Consider the following 20,402-nt stretch of genomic DNA (forward strand, 5'->3'; position numbering starts at 1 on the left):
TAGTGAGGAAGCTTTGACTAATCAAGCAGTCTGCAGCTTCCCAGTGTCAAAATTATATTTACATACCAATTCATTCTTACAATATTTGAAGGTGAATGTTTTAAATATTTTACAAAAAAAATCTAAAGTGCAGCGCTTATCTGGCAAGATGAATTCATGAATGACCTAGCTATTTTATATATTATATAAGTCCAAATTGAATATGAATACTGTAGTAATAGAATTTGAGGTAAATGCTGACAGCCAACCTGTTAATAAGGGAGATGACAAGTGTGAAAAGCTCAGAGTAAAGTCCTGATGCCATGGCCTCCAAACACTCCAGAGCTGTGACTTTAGAGCCTGAGAGACAGATGAGATGCACATTTTATGTTTTTTTCATGAGACTCAGTTTTTAAACAGCAGCTGAAAACAAGCAAAATGTGGTTTGCATCTGAGAAAAAATGATCATATCAACAATGGGAACCCTTTTAGCAATAATTCAACATAAATGGAAATTCCAACGTTTGCAGTATTTTTACCTGAGCCATCACCATGGCTAGCCTCATCTGGTTGTCCTCTGAATGAGGTAGAATGCTGCAGTCCTTTGGCCTGATGCTTAAAAATAGATGAAGATAGCTCCTCCAAGGTGCAGCCCAACAGGTAGGCCGCTTTCTGAGCCCATTCATGACGAGCAAACTGCCGACGTCCCACTACAAGAAAAGCATGAATGAGTTCAAATTCTAAAACAAAGAGCTAGAAGAAGAAAGGCAACGAAGATAACATGTACAGTAAAAATGAAGAGCAAGTGTAAGTATACTGTACTGTAGATCAAAACTACTATTTCTACCTTCTGTTGCAAATTTAGGCAAGATTTCATTTCTGTGACACTCCAGTATCCAAATCCAGTACAACTATCAGCTCTTCTGAGGTTCAGTATAGCTGACAACACCTCAGACTGTTAAAATACAAATTCAATTTCAACGATGGTCCTGGCCTTCTACCTGGTAAACACTTCACTTGGCACCTCTATTTAACCCAAAGAGATGTTCTCTGCCTTTGACAGGAGTTGTCCCAGATGTGAAAAAACGATGCTGAAAAGTGCAAAAACTGTCAGTTGAAATGAAACGACGACTGAGCTTGAGATTCTGCAGTAATGGAACATTTAGCGCTTCTCTAACGCAGTAACGCAGTCATATCAGCATCTATGATTGAGAGGAGTTCCCTAAAAGGAAATGAATGTTGACTTGATTCTTATACTTGAGTGGGATATCTCTTATATCAAGATTTAACTGCATAAGGATAATTCATCTCCTGAAAGTGGCAGAGGGAATGAGAAATTTTCCAGACTCCAACTACTGCCATCAACAAAGGCAACTTTTGTGATGGACTCACTAGAAGGACTAAAAAGTCTCTATTCTCTTAATGAAAGATGTCATGAGGTGTACAGTACAGTAGTGATGGGTCGTTCGCGAACGAAATGGCTCTTAGAGCCGGGTCTTTGAAGTGAACGACCCGAGCCGGCTCCATATTGGGAGCCATGAGGTGTTTTTTTTTCCTTTCTCTCACCCTCTCTCTCGCCCTTTTTTTCGCTAAACTCCGCATGCGCGGCCTGTACTTTGCGCTGGGCAGAGGGGGGAGGGGCATTAGTTACACTCGCAGTAGCACAGGAACAGAGCCAGAGAGAAAGAGAGCGAGGGACAACAACGTCACATTAGAAAGGTATAGTAATCATCCACTAGTTTCAGTTGCAGATGATAAAGGATTCAGAAATCATGCAGGCCCATATGACAGAGAATGTGCATCTTCTTTTTGTTTTAATATTTTAATTTTTTTTAGTTGTGCTTTGCAGTGTTTTGTGTTGATTCACGTTAAATTTGTTTAAAAGGAAAAAGCTGAAAATGTAAATAGTTAAAAGTTTAAAATGTAAATAGTTGTTTTTTGTATTATATGATTTATTTATTACATTTTATGTGGAGTGAATAAATAAAGTATATTTATGGTGGCCCTTAGAGACAAAGCATGTACAAACTCCAAAACACATAAAAACTCAAAACACGTACAAATGACAACAGAAGTGCTCCAGGATGCTGGGCGCAGTGTTGAGCTTTTGTTACCTAGAGGCTACACAAGCCAGGAAGTACCAACAACCGGATTTGGTGTGTGGTAGTTTTTTTTTTTAATTATTTGAATAAATATGAGTGCTTGTCTATAAATACACAAACAATACCCACATGCTTTCAATTGTGTAATTTAAGTGATCTGGGTAGCTCTGTTTTGGAAGTTCAGTAAACGCTAGAAATGTGCTTTAGAGTTTGTACGTGCTTTGTCTCTACGGGCCACCGCATATATTTATATATAAACATATATAAATAAAACCACTTTTTTTTACATTAGTAATTCCTTTTCTGCATAATTTTATATTATTGTTAATGATTAAATAATTAAAGCAACAAAACAACCTGAAGAACCGGTTTGGAGCCGAAAAAGCCGGCTCTCTAAAAAGAGCCGGAAATCCCATCACTACAGTACAGTCTACTGATTTACTGTATAATATCACTTTACCCCATCCAAAACACGACAGCAGACTCCTGAAGAATGTATTATTATAATACCACAACTATACTGTATTATATGCTGTCAAGGCATAGACAAAGAGAGAAAGGCAGCATTTCATTGTGCAATGTTTAATGCTAAATTAATGCTGAACATTGGTGGCTCTAAAAGTCAACTGGTGAATATCTTGCAGTTGACGTAATGTAAACTATTTTTACTAAAATACTTAAAGTCAGTACAGAATAGTTTCATGTTGACACTTTGCAGCACATACACTGACAGTAAAAATTAGAGCCACTTAAATATTTCAATAAATAAAGTCAATGTTTTAAAAATCTTTAAAATCTTTAAGTAGGATCCAGTTTTGATCCCACCTTAAACACCAAGAGTCCTCTGTTGTGTGGGTTTTAGCACATCATGTTTGTGTGCTGTTCCCACGACTCCAAACATAAATATGGAAATCTCTACTGTGAGAACTGAAAAGCTGTGTGAGGCTGGTGTGTTCTTAGATATGTGATGGAGATGACAGCTAATCATGTTTAATCCTAATCTGTTTTTGCACAATTATCTGCAAGAGGAGAGCATCTCCACTTGGTCTGAACCTCAATCAAAGCCAGTGTGTTAGAATAAACCAAAGAATCATGACAACACCAGGCACATACAGCCAATCAAAGCGACACAGGACCAGAGAACCCAGCAGGGTCCCTTCCAGGTTAATCTGGGAAATACAAGGTCTGTGGTAGAGAGCTAAAACACAAACAAGAGATTTGAAAATGTACAAGTTTTACTTTGTTTGTTTCAGAATTGTAGTAGTGTGACAGAAGTCGAATGAGGTGACAGGGGAGGTATCAGAGAGGGCGGTTTAAAGAAACAGTGAAGTTCTGATTTTCACCTTAGAGAAAAGGAAAAGGCGATGCAAGGAGAGCCGTAATGAAGAAAACACAAAAAACACAAGAGAGAAAGAGGAGGAGCAGAAACAATAAAAATGCTAATGGCTAAAGGGCTGAAGAGAAAGATAAAGGCATACAGACCGAAAACAAACAGGAGAGGCTCTGACATGAGGTTTTTAGGTTAAAACAAGGGTCAACAACTTGTGTGTTGTTTTTTTCCCATTACCTTCATCTCCATCTGTGTTTGATATGGCGCAGCATGCAAACATGCAAGTAAAAAGAGAGGAGGGGGGGTGTTAGAGATAATAGTTTAAGGATTCATCACATCATCACAGACACAGGAAAACATGAACATTAGCATTCAACAACACTGACAACACATCATTATGCTTTGGAACAGCTAGCTGAGAAATCTAACATGTGACTGATATCACCCCAAAGCCCTGTTTTACACCAGTGGAGAGTAAATGATACTCAGGACTAAAAGAAAATGGTCCAAGCATAAAGAATGTCCTTCAAGTAAAGTCGCTGTCAGTGCAGACTGTTGACGTTAAAAATTATTCAAGTCACAAGACTTTCTATACGATGACTGATGTCACTTTGAAGTAAGTGTGCATTTCAGCAAAAACATGTAAAAAGATGACTTTTACTGTCCCCAGTTTTATGTTGGAGCATCCATCGCCACCTGACATTGAACCCATACGACCCAAAAAACAGAAGGAAACACTTCATACAGCCACCACATTGAGATTGCTGCAATGAGGGGAAAAATCAATAAATATGTGCAAGTGTAATCACTTCCAGTTATGGAGACACAGTTTTGCAAATGAATTAAAGTTGGCACTTAAATTGGTAGTGATTGTAAAGTAGTCACATCCAAATATAAAATAAATGTATTCTGTTGCGCTCCATCTTATTTTCTGTGCAGGTATGCCTTCTTTTTCAGACTGCACAATCTTAAGTTAAGGGACCTTCTACTTATATACAGTAAAACCTCAAATATATGACTAGTGATTAAACTAAAGCTCAATTTCAAAAACTGTTTGGATGTCATACATAAAAACAGAACACAATGTAGGATTTGATCAACATACCCAGACTTCTAAAAGCTCTAGGGGAATTAACTGTGGACTGCTGAAACATTTCGGAAAAAGCCACATTAAACGGCATCTAATGGAAAAAATCTGCATTCCCTCTGTAGTCAGCATGCCTCTGACTGAGAGCAGTACAAACATGACACCTAGTGGCTGGTGGTAGAAAGTAAATTTGACTTAAAAACAATTTTTTTCCAACTTCTGCAAGAAGAATTCACATTTGATGGCTTACAGTTGATTGTAATTTGAACAGAGACATGCTGGCATTAAGTAATCAGGTCAGAGAAATGAATGCAGTGCAGAGAAGCTGGGAAAATCAATAAATCAGTTGTTGGGAAACTTGCATATAAGTATAAAACCAAATGTAGGATATGCACATTTTTATTTCAAGTTGTCCTTACAATCTAAAACAACTAAAATTACATACTTAGGGGGATTATATTAAAGGGACAAGTCAAATATGGCATATAGATTTTAGACTGCCCATTTGGTACAAATTCATTTTAGACTTTTTGCCAGTTTGTTGTTAACATATTGTCATCCATGGCCTCTTTTTTCCATATACCTTTTTCCTATTAAGCAGGATGACATTGCAAGTTTCAGGTCTTACTTTATTTGGAGTGGATCAGTGCCCACTCTAGTGGCAGCAGGGTAAGTGGGATATTTCAACCAAATTTCTCCCAAGCAATACTTTCAAGTTCTGGGTCTACCCTGCTGTCTCCTACCAGTTCGGTGTGCCCAACAAACCTTCAAAGGTCGGTGCAGTATTTAACACTTTATGTATTTACACACTTTTTTATTTACACACATACAAACACAGACGTTTCTACAGACCATTAACTTTTTTTGAAAAGTCGACTGTTTACTCTTACTGTAAATTTTATTCTTTATTCAGACTGAGAATAAAGTTTTTGCGTATCTAGGAAGATCAGCACAGACTGGCTTTTTTTTTCTTTAAGGGTTTCGACAAAACCTAAAACCTCAGTCAGAGATGGCCATGACAGAGATGGCTATCACATCTATTAACTTCTTCTGCATCTGCTTCTGCTCACATAAAAGGGGGCATTTAATGCATCATGTCATTCTTTTTCTGCAGAAATAATCCTTATGAATGGCAGCTACCAGGACAGGCTGCAGAAAATCACAAATGTTGGGATCTACCTCAAAGAACAGTAAAAATATGTTTTTACATTTTCCAATTTATTTTTTTATCGCTCAGTTTTGTCACAGATCTTTGTTAAATTTGTCTCACAGGAGATGATGACGCCTCTCATATGCACGTGCCAGAACATTAATAAAGGGTTTAATTAAATAAATCTTATAAAGGGCTACAGTTGTCTTACTTTACAGGAATAAATATGAAAGAATTCGGGCATCAACGCAACCTCAGACGCCGTCTCTGTTCATGTCGGGCTCATAGCCGAAAACTAGCTTTACTTTGTTGTCTGGGTCAACTTTGCTAGCGAGCGACAGAGAGAGGCGTTGAAAGGCTGCTCCAACAGAACTTATTGTTTCAGAGGAAAACAGGAACACGGTGTACAGTCGAGTCTTAATAGCTTACTTACAGCTGGGCTACACTGCCCATGAGGCTACATTCTTTAGGGTTATGCCTGTATTGCCTTCATATTAAAAAATATTTTGAACAATCATTTTTTTAAATATTTCGTCACGTCATTTTGCGGGCCACAAGTAGAGGTGACATGGGCTTGAGACCCAGGCATTTGAGCCTCTTAATGTGTGTTTTGTTTGGGTTTCCACCGGCGTGGAATTACCAAAAATAGAAAGGGGACAGCCTAACATATGAAACAGGAAAAGACCGCCGTGTAATCCCTTTATTTCAACAAAGTAACTGTATTCTAAATACCACCTTTTTAAATGGTAATTGTAACAGAATACAGTTACTCATATTTTGTATTTTAAATACGTAACGGGCGGTACATGTATTCCGTTACTCCCCAACACTGCCAGTGGCTCTACTACAATCTTTCTCCAGATGTCTAAGCTCCTAACTTTAAATCTAAGATACAGCCGAGCGTCCCTACAGAGGAAATTCCTTTTAGCTGCTTGGATTCACGACCTTATTTTACTGGTCATTACCCAGAACTTATGAGGGTGGTCAAATCGTCAGATGTTGGGGGGGTCTCTGCCGGGCAGTTCTTGGGCGCCTGGAGCCCATTTTCCCCTCCCCTCATTTTCAAGTTCATTTTGTGACAAAGACACTTAAACACTTACACTCACACTGGACACTCTCTCACACTCACACACCGCACAACCCCCACAAGAAGAATATATCTGTGCATTTTTTTATTCTTTGGGTTCCAGTTGCTGTATGGTTGTTTTTCTGACAGGTGTGGCAGTTGGTGATACACTGTAGATTTCTATTTGTACGCTATCCTTTTATTACATCTTCCCCTATTCCCCTATAATCACACCATCTCCCTAGTCAAGATCTGATGTACTTAAAATCAACGAGGAAGGGCGTTCCTACCTTTAGTCGCGCCCGCTGCCCCCAAGTGGTAAATGGCACCGAGGATAAGCCAGAGGGCTTTCTGCTCTTCACTGGAGATGCCCAGCACCTTCATGGCTGCCTGCAGCTTGGTGAACTGCTGCAAGGATCGCTGCTTGTCTTCAGGCTGAAGCAGATCAAATCAAACTTTACTGAACCCTGCAGGGAGTCTGGAATTTTGCAATAAACAGCTGCTTTCATCCAGACATTTTATTAACATCTACCATCTACTGTGATTACCTTAGTCTGTGGCAGGATCCCAAAAGCACTGTTCTCAGCCAGGTGGTTAAAGTGCAGCTCCGTCCTGGAGGAGAGGAAAGACACCAGAAACATGAGCTCCTCAGTGCCAGACAAATGTTTAAGCTTGATGTCAGTTGATGTATTTTTGTTATATCAGAAGAATATCCATATTATGTGACAATGATTTTCTTTTAAGACAGCTTTCTAATTTAATTGCTGACTTAAGAAAGATATTTAGTGTAAAACCCAATTCTAAAAAAGGTTGAGAAGATTTGTTAAATGTAATTAAAAACAGAACGCAATGATCAATGTTCACTACAGTTCCTTCCAAGTACTACTTTTGATAGATACTGACGACTGTCAACCAGGAACACCTCACAAGAACTGCAGTCGTCTAGTGACAACAATTTACTCAAATCCTTAAGCTTGCTCATTTTTAGACTTCGAGCACAGAATGTCCACTTGCTACCTGAAAAAGTAACAAAATCTGCGTTTGGTCGATTTTTTTCTTTGTTGTAACAATCCATCTTAGCTATAAATATTACACCACTGGAAAGTCTGTTTATTTCCCCTTAAGCATTGCCACATTTGTAAGAAAAATGCATCTGTGGATCGAGTATATGGGTTACCCCCATGAAAAACCTGCCAAATCTTCTCTACCAATGCTGCTGCCTGATTGGCACCTGATTACCAAAAAATGTTAAATTGCTAATATGTTTTCTTTCTTCAGACACTGTATCTAGGTTTTGGTCCCAGTGCGAGGTCCTAACACACTGCAAAGCATTAGAACGTTTAATCAACAGCATGCATTGTTTGTGTTTTGACTAAAAATTTCAAGGAAATACTTCACATCCTCTTGTATTTTGGTTATTGTGGGTGGACCACAAGGGATTTTCTGGGTTTTAAGTAGGCCACAGGATTCTTGACTTTGGGAATGGGTGGCCTATAGAATTAAGGTCCTGTACATTCATGCTGTAAGGTATATACAGGTTTTAGAGTAACATATGCTCCCATGATACAATGACTGAAAAAATCAGTGATACTGATTGTTGGCAATTGCGCTGCCACACAGCAGTGAAACAGTGAATATTATGCCACTGTCCAGAAATTTCCAGACATGCCTATCCATAGCAAACAGAGAATAGGTGACAAAAACGTGACCAGAAAACATACATCAAGAAATAATATGACAAACACTGTGAAAAACCTATTGTAACTCTACAATTCTTCCAAATCAAAAAATGTTTTTTTATTTTTAAAAAACAAAAGAAAATCTCTACGTTACTAAACAGTACAAAAAAGGGCTCAACGAGTCACCTGAGACTGCTGTCGGCTCCAGCCATCATGTAGTAAAAAACGTTGAAGGTGGATTCCCCCTCAGGTCGTCTGCTCACCCTCAGTTTCTCCAACAACATTGTCTAAGAAGTAAAGAGAGTTTCGTAAAAAGGGTACAGTACAAGCTAATCAGCTGTGTGCTTGTGTTTGTTACCTGGATGGAGGCAGAGGCCACCTGCCCAGCTTGGTCAAAGTCCAAGGAAACAACATGAGAGAAGTGGCTGGCATTTGTGTTTGTGGTGGTAGAGCTGTTCCCAAAGGCCTCCAGTATGGTGTAGACTGCCTGCCACTTCTCAGCTGTGTCACCAAAACGATAAGATGTCCCATCATTTGATGATTCATTGCAAACTAGCAATCAATGTTTCACAAAGAACCCATAATTCTGTTCTACCTGTTAATAATTCTCATTGTCCAAATCTTATTATACTTTTATAAACAAAGACCTGATGAAAATTATGTGGACTGGCTACACTGACACTGACAATACTGACATTTCAGTGTATAACTGTTATACACTGACATTTCAGTGTATAACTGTTATACACTGACATTTCAGTGTATAACTGTTATACAGACATTTGAGGTTTGTAGTCCCTGTCTTTTGTGGACAAACTCACCAGAGAAGATTTTTCCTGTGCTGCCAGCAATGCAGACCAGGTACTGGACAAGATGCTGACAGTTGGTGGTTTTGCCGCTACCAGACCTGCCCAGCAGCACAATGGACTGATCCTGTCGGGTGGTGAGCAGGTTGCGGTAGGCCGATTGGGCCACAGAGTAAATATGAGGAGCTGAATCCTCACGCCGGCAGCCTTTAAACATGTTCATCACCTTATGAGCAGGAACAGAACATGAGCTTAAAACATGTACAAACACAAAAATAAAGAGAGACTAAAGAAGAGTTAGCTGTAGCATAAAGCATCTCCAAACCCTCGAAGTGATCATTACACTGCTACACTAAACTAAACAGCTACACTAAACAGCTAGTGTTAATCTACTTACAAAACACCTAAACATGATTGACAACTAACAAACTTTCTTTCACAAACAACCGGTATTAATGCACTATATATAAATGCAATCCATTCATTTGGCTGGCCTTGCTCATTAGTCTTGAGCTTACCTTCTCCGAGTACATGGAGGGCACGCTGAGAGGGTTGATGACCACCATGTTGGGTCCAGCATAGGTATGGATGAGGTTCCCTCCATAGCGTTGCCTCAGGCAGTGCATTACACTGGATTCATTCAAATAGAGTAGTGAAGCTAGGTCTTCTGATCTGTCGTATGATGGAGGGTTGGCCTACACATAGAGAGAGCAATCATAAAATGACAGAAGAGCTTCCTATCCTATTTTATTACACAGTCATTTTAAAATCAAATTTACCAAATGTGATAGTTTCATATTCTTATATTGGAGAGTTTAGTGAATAAACTATTTAGTCAGTTACATCTGGTTTCAAGCACCTGCCATAAGTTGCTCATGAAATGTCTAAACAATCAGTATAGTGAACTGTAGGATGTTCGATTTCCTTCCTTTCTCAAAGTATACTTATAAAAATAATGCAGAATCAACTGAATAACTGTCTTTTTTTCTTCAGGGCACGGATGTTTAGATCCTTGCTCTCAGAATTACGGTAATAACAAAGCTACTGTGCTCCACTGAAATTATTTGTATAGATTTTAGAAGTACTATAAGTGCTGTGAGCAAGAAAGTAACTTTAGACAGCCAGTAGTGTGCGTCTGCCAAACTTCCCAACAGTCCCATCTGATTACCTACACCTATTCCAGCATTCCCGTGAGCTGGTAGTATCCTCTGTGGCCGTCTGTGACAAACTGATTCTCTGCTTCTGAGTCTCTCGTACACACTGAGTGGACTTCCTTCTGCATGTACATAGGCTGCTAATGATAGCTAGCTTCAAGCTAGCTTTTTTTTCGCTTTATTGAACTTAAAAAAACTTTGTGCTATATAAATAATAATTTATATAACAATGTTTTACTTGGAATATGAATCGTTTATTAAATTCAGTTCAATTTTATTTATACAGTGCTAAGTCACAACAACAAACGTGCTTGAAAGTCCGAATTTTAATGTGTCAGCAACAAAAAACATGTTTTAACCATCAGTTTACCACAGGCATAATTAATATGCACATTGTTGTTCTGTGATACAGTGTGATTTGATATGAAAGTTTTGTACTGTGGATCCTTCAATGCAATCATAACAATCTAATCTAATAATCTACTTTAATTTATGGGTATTACTGTTTATAATATCCCAGAAGTGAAAGTGACAAACTTAGACCTTTATATGCATTGCAGTAAATGTATATTTGAAAGTGCTATAATTAAGTTTAACTACTATTAGCCAAGGCAAAGTAGCCCCCTGAACTCTACTCCCACAGAGGTCAATTATCTTCCTAATAGTTTTACATCTTCACTGCGTACGATTCTTGAGATTGTAGCTCCTCTTGACAAAGAAAGCCTCAAATCAGAAGTAATTGACTCCCTGGTAAAAGTCTAAAAGAAAAAGGTGTCCTACTCTTTCAAAAAGCCCTCTATAAAGCTAGAACATCAGTCCTCTTCATACATTAAGGTTAATTATGAGGTTCCACAGAATTCTGTGCTAGGACCATTTCTCTTTACATTATACTTGCCTCCCTGGGGTCGGCATTTTTGACCAGGATGTGTCCTTCAATGCACATAAAAATAAAACAAAACATGGAGGATTGATTTCATGTAAATGTATAATATCTCTAAAATTAGAAACAACCTGTCTCAGAGAGATACTGAAAACCTAGTTCATCGTCCTCCCCTCACCCCAACCGGTCGCAGTAGATGGTCGCCCCTCCCTGAGCCTGGTTCTGCCGCAGTTTTCTTCCTATAAAAGGGAGTTTTTCCTTCCCACTGTTGCAAAAGCGCTTGATCATAGAGGCTCATCTGATTGTTGTGGTTTTCTCTGTATTATTGTAGCATTTTTACCTTAATATATAAAGCACCTTGAGGCAAATGTTGTGATTTGGCACTATATAAATAAAGCTGGATTGAATTAAATTGAATTGAATTTAGATGAACAGGGTCGGAAGTCATCTACTCACCTTTTCAATGTCGTCTTCATCCACATCCAGTACAGTCCCGTCATGCTCCATTTTGATTCTTAGCTTGCCCTCTGGCAGAGAGCCAGTTTCTGTCTTTATCACGGTGGCTGGCCAGAGATGAGACAGTAAACACTTTAGTTTTTGCCTGACTGAAGTGCTCAACTCTACTGATCTCTATATCTTAAGTGGATAATTAAAGAGAATAACAAAAGGCAAAATGCATGACTTTGCCATCTAAAACTCTAAAGAGCAGTTTACCCAGAAGGCCACCAGTTTTCCCCTCTGCGGATCTGTTTTGTTTTTTATGTACATGTGTGGATTTTTTTATTTCCATTTTAAAGACTTTATCATCCAATAAATTATTTTTTATAGCTAATTAACACATTTGATTCCAATGAAAAACACTTCACAGCTGGGAGGTTCTAAAAATTTAATTTCAAATATGCAAATATGTGCAGTGTGAAGTGTTAAGCTGTAGAATGCATATGCTGAGCTGCTGCAAACAGATCGGGATGAGAACAACACACTTTTCGGCAAAGCCGTTCCTTCCTTTAAAGGACCTTGAAAAGCTTATCCACGCATTTATTACATCCAGATTGGACTAGTGTAACTCCCTCTACTCGGGCCTCCAACACTCCTCTCTTTGCCGGCTTCAGTTAATTCAAAATGCAGCTGCGCGTCTTTTAACAGGTACGAGAATCCATGAACACATAACTCCAATTTTAGCCAAAGTACATTGGCTCCCTGTTAAATATCGTATAGATTTAAAATTTATTTTGTTCACTTTTAATATTATGAATAATTTAGCGCCCAGCTATCTTTCTGAACTACTCCACTCATACAATCCCAACAGAGCACTTAGATCGTCCAATCACAGGCTCCTAGTACAACCTAGGACTCGAATGAAGTCGAGAGGTGACCGGGCCTTTGCATCCGTGGCACCCAGACTCTGGAATAACCTCCCTGTTCATATTCATACTGCCGAGTCTATCCAGTCTTTTAAATCACATCCTAACTTATTTTTTTACTTTGGCTTTTGATTCTGTCTAGTTGGCTGGTCCAGCTTGTTGTGTTGTTACCTATTGTTTGTTTTAACTGTCTCATGCTTTTACTGACTGTGAAGCACTATGGTCAACACTGTTGTTTTAATATGTGCTATATAAATACATTTTGATTTGATTTGATTGATTTCTCAGTGCAAACTGAAAATCATTGCTCAGTGAAGCCAACAAAACCACATCATCACAACGACTCCAGTCCGCTACTCCACAGGCACTTTCTATGACTTCAACATAATGTTACAAAACCAGGCTGACAGCCCCAAAACATCTACAGCAAGGGTGTCGAACTCATCGTGGAGCACCTACGGCCCACTTTGACCTTAACTCATCATTCTGTCAGTGTAAAGAAATTACATATTTAACAGTTTTTCTACACGATAAAGAAAAAAAAACTGCTGTTACAAAGAAGAAGAAAAAAATCGGTCAGCAAAACTCAGACACTGAGCCATGGCTCTGTACTACATGCACACATTTTTCCATTTCTGCCATTCAAAGACACTGTATGTAGTTTATTTTATGTAGAATTTAATACTGAACTGTAAATTTAGTCTTCTTCAATTTAGCAATTTTTTCAGTGTTTTTTATTCAGTGTAAAAGCCTTATTTTCATGGATTTGATACTACTAGGGAGAATATGAGGTTTAAAGCCTGGACACCATTTGTCCTGTGCAATGGAAAGATGTGATAAATTCTGCACTCAGCTTTGCGGTCTCCAGTATCATTGAAATGCAGCCAGATGCTGCTTATTTTATGTTTTTGCTCCTTTTCTTCACTTGTTCTCTCTGTGTACCTGGCCTGTACCACTACACTTGCTGTCTTCAGAACGTCTTCCCCTCTTCCTTCTTTCACATAATGGTATGATCCCAGTCTGTCTTCGCATGTGATTGACTGCTTGATGTGCCAATCAAAGTAAAGTCGCGCCCCTGCCTGCATGCATTCCCAGCACAGCTGAAGATTCAGCTCCCACACACCAACATGTCATTATTAACTTACACATGAAATTATCTTGTGGGCCGAATATATTTTTATTGCAGGCTAGTGTGGCCCGTGGGCCACATGTTTGACACCCCTGATCACGAGCATTCAAACCTAGGGTAAATCTCAATCACCCCAGATGTCGTGCAGTCAGAGACTTATTTAACTCCGTCAGTGACAGCCACAAGGATGTGAGAGATGTCCCCTTTTTTCCAGCTTCTTCTTCCACTATAGGATGCATTTAAAGGGGATTCAGGAGCTACTTAAGTAATTTAAGTACTCTTTTCACCATCCAATGACACAGTTAGGTCCATAAATATTTGGACAGAGACAACTTTTTTCTAATTTTAGATAAGATTGCATAAAAATGTGACGAACTAGAGCATTTTTAACACAATCCCTTCATTTCAGGGGCTCTAAAGTAACCGGACAAATTAAGTTAATGCAAAATAACAGATTTTTTTGCAGTAAAATATTACGTACACACTTCATATATTTTAAACGGTAGATATATTAAAAAACACATTTAGTAGCAAGTAACTATGTAGCTTTTTATAAAAGTCCAATAAAAGGCAATGGAATGGGGAAAATGTGATGCCACTGTAAGAACATTTTTAAAAAGATAAGCCAGTCTCACCCAGGGAAAAGCCATCCTTGTGGACAAGCCATACTTTATCTGATTCATACCAGGCCTGCTCTGCTGCAATCTGTTCCTCGGTCTTCACCTAAAAAGGACAAAGGTCAGAATTAGAGGACAGCAGGGGAAATTATACCTGTGGACCACTCACAGCAACATGTGTTTTTAAACCATTTGAATTTCCAGTGAGATATCAGTACATGCTGAAAGGATGCAATTAAAGCTTTTCAAAATAATGATCATGTGACTGACTGATCAGGCTTGTATGAAGAATGTGTGAGGACATTTGCGTTTGTCAAACAGCAGTTCAGTAGCAACCCCTGGTATCTAAAATGCCAGAGAGTAGCTTGGTTCAGCCCAATATTCATAACAACATGAAAGAACACAAACACATAGAGAACCAAGAATGAAAGTGTAAAACAAAGTAAACTGGAAACAAGCACAAAAAACGAGGGTGTTCCTACTGATGACTTTTTTAAAGACATTTTACTACATTTGAACAGGAAACATGAATAGGGAACACTGCACTTTGCAAGCACGAGCACAATGCAGCACAACACAAGGGATGAGCTGGTGATTTTGTCACACTCAGGCATAGTGCAGTCCACACCTGGGATTGCTTAGCTGCAGCATGAGATGCTTGGAGAGCAATAAGATCCTCTTCTACTGATCCCTGGTGATTTTGCCAGCATGAGAAGGTTAAAGGTCACAGTTATACATAAGCAATATATGTTAAAACAGACACACATATACAAACAAATACACAGATAAAATGAAACATCATCTGCACAGCTGTAGACAATGTCACTGCAACAGATGCTCTACATATCCAGAATATATAAGTCTACTCACTATGCATGATCATCGATTAAAAGTACTGCTTGAATGTTACATTTTGAAAGTTTCACAGGTCACTAAAACATGATGATTATATGACAGCAAAAAGGCCTCATTCATAAAGACTCTAAAGACTTTGCCTTTGATAGAAAGCACTTCCATAGAAAGAGCAAAGAAAAGGGTGCTTGTGTGAATGGGTGGGAACAGGTGAATGATGCAAGTAGTGTAAAGTGCTTTGAGTGCTCAGAGTAAAAAAAAACACTATCAAGACCTGATCCATTTACCATTTACCAATTTCATAATCCTACATCACCTTGTTCTCAAGTTACCACATTGACAGAAAACTTACTCTGACCTTTAGGTTGAGATCACTGAGATTCAACCTCGGCCACGATTTTTTGTTGATGCACCTATGGTATCAATCTGAAAATCCTAGATGAATTCCTTCTTGAGTTATTGCATTCGCAAGATGTTTAGAAAACTTGACCGATATTCAAACTCATCTGAGATTTTTAGTAGACGCACCCACAGTGTACGCCATGACAATACAATGGGGCAGAAAACTGAAAAAGCCAACAGTGAAGTTCAGACTTTTTATACCGATAAAGAACAAGGAAATTTGATTAGTATATGAAGGCTGAGCAATAGGTTATAGGCTACTGGCCATTTCAGCCAGCCATCAATGAGAAAGCCCTGGAGTTCTGTGCTCATGACAAATTAGTGAACACAGCTGTCAAACAATCTGTGATGAAGGCTGCAAGTGACAGCCTCCTCACTGCTTCATGTATTTAAATTAACTTTTTTATCTGCTTAAAACCAAAAAATCCCAAATAGATGATTACAAATTATTTTCATAACAAGCTCTTTCATGATTGCATTTACTAAAAAACACGTGCCAACTAGGAACTCCCTGCCCAGCCCCCCATGTGCCACACATACCACTCTGTGAATATGTTGACAATTCTGGAAATTATTAATTTAATAACCCAACCTAATATCCAACTATCTGCAGGTTATTATATCACTTTAGCATCCCTGTATAATGTCTTAGCTGCTCTCATCTTTAGAGAGACCAGTTTAGCATGCCTGAATCGAAGGACTAACACTATATTGTAAGAAAAAGTCCTTGAAAGCCTGAAATACAACTCTGATTCCCAAAATGTTGGGATGCTGTACAATAGCAGAAGTACAGCAGAACACAGAAAACACATCAAATGTTGAAACTGAGAAGATCTACTCTTTTAAGGAAAGAATTGAGGTCATTTTGAACTTGATGGCAACAGGTCAAAAAAAATGTAGGACAGGGCAAAGGTTACCACTGTATACAGGCTCATTCTACAAGTGTCCGCAAACTGAGGAGACCAGTCATTGGATTTTTGTATTTAGTACCACTTACTTTCCCAGCCTATTGTTCTTCAAAATGGCCTTATTTGTTTCTTAACATGTTACAATTTGGGTTTGCCTTCTTTTTAATATACATTTTACTTAGGATTTGCAGTTGCAGAGAGAGAGGGAGACAGAGAGGGAGGGAGAGGGGGGGGAGGGGCTCTAACAAAACCAAACATATTAAGCGTATGTGGAGTTTCATGGAGTTTAACTGTCAATAGCACCTTGAAGCAACTGTTGTTGTGATTTGGCACTACATAAATAAAATTCAATTCAATTGAGTTCAATACAATACTTCAAATGGGGGAAATTGAGGAAATTAAAAGGATTTTGGGCCTTACATTCTCACATGTCAAATGAGTACAAATTCCAGATAGGAGCCCCAGGGAAATGCAGGTCTGTGGTGCATGGACGGTGCCCTGAGCCTGCAGGGGTGCAGACACGAGCGCCTCAACAGAAGATGAAACACTCACTGCTGGCTCCAGCTAGCCACAGAGACAACCATCAAAAGCAGTGTGAGTAAAGCATGGAGAGAAAGACAGGGAATGAGGGGAAGAACACAGAAGACACAGTCAACATGGAAATTCAGATGAAAATATTGCAGAACATAAAAGTAACAGGAAGTGCATGAACATTTGAGTGGCAATGGAAAAGGGAAAATGGCTTTGCGATGAGTAACCATGGTTAATTCCCCTATTAATGAGAATGTAGTCAGTTCAAAACAAATCCAGTTATTGGCTAATTGTGAGAAGTTGGGTATATCACTCATGAAAGGGAATGTGCTACAAAACTAACTAGTGAGATACAATTTGAGCTTCATTCCACAGGAATGTCTTAAGCAGAACTCTGAAACCTGTCAAGTCTATAACAAAATCCATAAGTGGGTGTTTCTGTAGTGTCCACAGCTCTAGCAGCTCCAGCAAATGACTGAATTTAAAGGTAACAGAATTTGACATTGCATCAGAAGTCAAGAAGAACTGTGGGCCCAATTCATGTTTATCAGGGCAGCCCAATTTTCAAGGTTTCCAGTAATTTTTCCATTGTTTTGAAATATAATTTTAATAGAGTACAAGTTTTTATTGTCAGGGTAATGAGCAACACAGTAGTAAGGGAAATTGTTGAAAAAAAATTGTGAGAGTGGAATGATGATCAATGTGATAAATAGTGATGTATGCTAACAGCTTTGGTGAAGTTATTATTAAATTAGAAAGGAAGGGGAACATTTCTGAGATGTTAAAAAAGACTACAGCACAAGAAAAAACATAGGCAGCAGAACTAGTTAGCTAAAGCTCTAACCCTGCTGACAGACTTAGTTTCCATTGCTTAACTTAACCTGACCTTGTGCAACACAGATCGTTATAACTGCAAGAGTGCATTTGAAGGTTCATTAACATTTCATCAAAGATCCAGAATTCAATATGAACAGATAAAAAAAACTTCCATGTCGTCATGGTACTGTCTCGCTGTCTTTAGGGGAATATTTTCTATTAACTGGCACATTAGTGAGTGAGTGGGCAGGGTGTGGAGATGCAAGACTATGTAACATTAGACCAGTTAATCACAACAACTGTTGCCTCATAGTTTTTGGTGATAAATAAAAAAAACAGAATTTAACTGAATAAATTTAGCAGCTTTCAGAGAGCAACTTTTAAAAACAGCTGTTTTTAAACTAAGCTGTTTCATGACTTTAAATCAACCATTTCAGCTATTCTGAATTCCCTTTGGTGAAACAGTTTTTCTCTTTAACACCACTGACTCAATGGCTGGCAAAGCAGTAAATAATCAATAATCAATGGGAGCACCACTTGAAGCATCTCTATGCTTATTTGGAGCCTTTTACCGGTTGCACAGCCAGGCTGAAGACATGATTGTGTCAGTTTTTACTGCCATTTCAATGAGATATCAGTGCAGAGGATCACAGGGCTTCAGACCATAAAGAAGGAGATGTTGCAACAGCTTGAGAGATGAGACTTTCTCAAGAAAACTCTACTATGATTTACTTCTGTTTTGTACTCCTGTGCCAGCACACTATATGTAGAGGTAACACCTGGCATTTACGAAATTATGACAGCAATAATGGGCTTTTTACTTTTTTGCTACAGGGTTAACCGTCCCTTACTTTACATGGCATGACAGTTTTCACCACCAGTTGCTTCATACCAGCACACCGTGTTATTGCCACATGCACAAATGTGAAGTGTAAAAAGAGCCACCCATTTACATCGGTGCTTTAACTTGCCTAATCGTCAAACTGCTTTAGACCATGGGGGAAGTGAATAATGCTGGTTAGATTTTTTTTATGTGTAAACACGGAAAATTCAAAGGCAATATTATCTGTTTATTTACAGGGACGCCAAAGATCTTCATCAGGCGTCGCTGAGCTTCCTCAGTTGGACTGACCGGTGCCTCCTATAGGTCAAAGCAGCAAAATACTGAATCTGAGCACACTGACACAGATGAAGCAAAGCCCACAATTAGACACAAACAGAAATGTCCTCAGCAGATGGATATGCATTTTAGTTATGTTTAGTCTTCACTAATGTTTCCCACAAGAGACTCAAACACATGCACTGACTGTATCAACAGCATAAGCAGTTTGGGTTACCATGGAATCCATTTCAAAAACACCATGTTTAGTAGTTCTGTAGTAGCACTACATAGGTAGTAGTAGTAGTAGTAGTAATAGTAGTAATATATAAATAGCTTCTGCTTCAGACAGTACGTATGCTTTAACCTCCTAGGACTGAGCATCCACATATGTGGACATCACATTTTGGGTTGTCTAGACCACAATAAAACATGCTGCTCCATAAGGGCCTGATATCTCTTATGAGGACATTATACTGCCACTGTTCTATCGAAATTTAAAACAAATGTCATATGTGGATATCCAGCCCTTGTAGAGCAAAATCAGGTAAAAAGAAAATTCTTTGTTTTTACATTCATGAGGTCCCAATCATCCCAAATAGCAAAGAGAAATTAAAATTGCGTGCCATGAAAGAGTTCGGGCCTTAGGAGGTTAAAAAAACTGTGTAAAAACAGTGTAACAGAGTAACACAGTGTATTACTAAAATTGGCAGCACACAATCTGGAACAAACCAAACAGAATGTGTGAAAAAATTAAGAGCGCTAAAGAGAAAATAAAGAGAGAAACAGGCAGCAGAGCAGTTAGTGTACTTGTCTGTGGCAGCATCGTTTTCAAATATAATGTTTTTTCTTTCAGTTGCTTTTCCACAAAGCAGCATTGCAGTAACTGGCTCTACCTGGTGATGCTAGTCATGTCAGGCTACCAAAGTTCCCTGTTTGAAAAATGTCTTTGCTGACACTCCATCTTTGCAAACAAGGCTTATTATCAAATACATTCTGCTATGTGATATGTCAAAGGTTAAAAACTGAAACTGTCCTCCTTGTTCATTGGCAGACTTAATCACAAAAATGATTCAAGAGTCATAAACCTCAAAACTAGCAAGTGTATTTAAAACCATAGGAGTTTACATAGCCGGTAAAGAACACACAATTCTGACAGCGACCCCAGCATTCTGTAGAAATGACTAAGCTGAGGACGTACATATGTGCTTGTGGTTTAATGATTACAAGAATGAGAAATGCTGGTTGGATATTTCCAAATATAACACCACCTGTTGCTAAGCTGATTAGAAGCAGGGTATTCATAAAAGAGCCCTTGTTGAATGCCCAAAAACAAAAGGTACAAAGAAAATGACCAACAGTTTTTCAATATAAAATGTCAAACAACTGAACAACTGTACTTTAAGTCAATTGACTAATTACTAATTAGTGACTTCATCATCTACCGGCAA

General features: G+C 38.6%; 1 protein-coding gene across 7 annotated transcripts in view; it reads right to left on the bottom strand.

The window, feature by feature from the left end:
* Positions 1 to 20,402, bottom strand: part of myo18ab (myosin XVIIIA b) — a 123,670-nt gene that overhangs the window by 71,374 nt on the left and 31,894 nt on the right. For 3 of the 7 annotated variants that reach the window (XM_087841628.1, XM_087841610.1, XM_087841604.1), the window contains exons 3-13: positions 14,972 to 15,034; positions 14,362 to 14,449; positions 11,690 to 11,796; positions 9,718 to 9,894; positions 9,215 to 9,425; positions 8,752 to 8,894; positions 8,580 to 8,680; positions 7,263 to 7,326; positions 7,005 to 7,149; positions 519 to 689; positions 249 to 339 (exon numbers count right to left, since the gene is read on the bottom strand). In XM_087841628.1, the coding sequence (XP_087697754.1) occupies positions 249 to 339; positions 519 to 689; positions 7,005 to 7,149; positions 7,263 to 7,326; positions 8,580 to 8,680; positions 8,752 to 8,894; positions 9,215 to 9,425; positions 9,718 to 9,894; positions 11,690 to 11,796; positions 14,362 to 14,449; positions 14,972 to 15,034 (1,361 nt within the window). Of the gene's footprint in view, positions 1 to 248; positions 340 to 518; positions 690 to 7,004; positions 7,150 to 7,262; positions 7,327 to 8,579; positions 8,681 to 8,751; positions 8,895 to 9,214; positions 9,426 to 9,717; positions 9,895 to 11,689; positions 11,797 to 14,361; positions 14,450 to 14,971; positions 15,035 to 16,925; positions 17,070 to 18,930; positions 18,994 to 20,402 lie in introns of all 7 variants that reach the window. The other 4 variants (XM_087841612.1, XM_087841622.1, XM_087841617.1 and 1 more) reach the window with 2 other exon arrangements.

Source organism: Neolamprologus brichardi, chromosome 1 (genome assembly GCF_056152115.1).
Source record: "Neolamprologus brichardi isolate AB-2024 chromosome 1, ASM5615211v1, whole genome shotgun sequence".
In the NCBI taxonomy this organism is placed as follows: Eukaryota; Metazoa; Chordata; class Actinopteri; order Cichliformes; family Cichlidae; genus Neolamprologus; species Neolamprologus brichardi.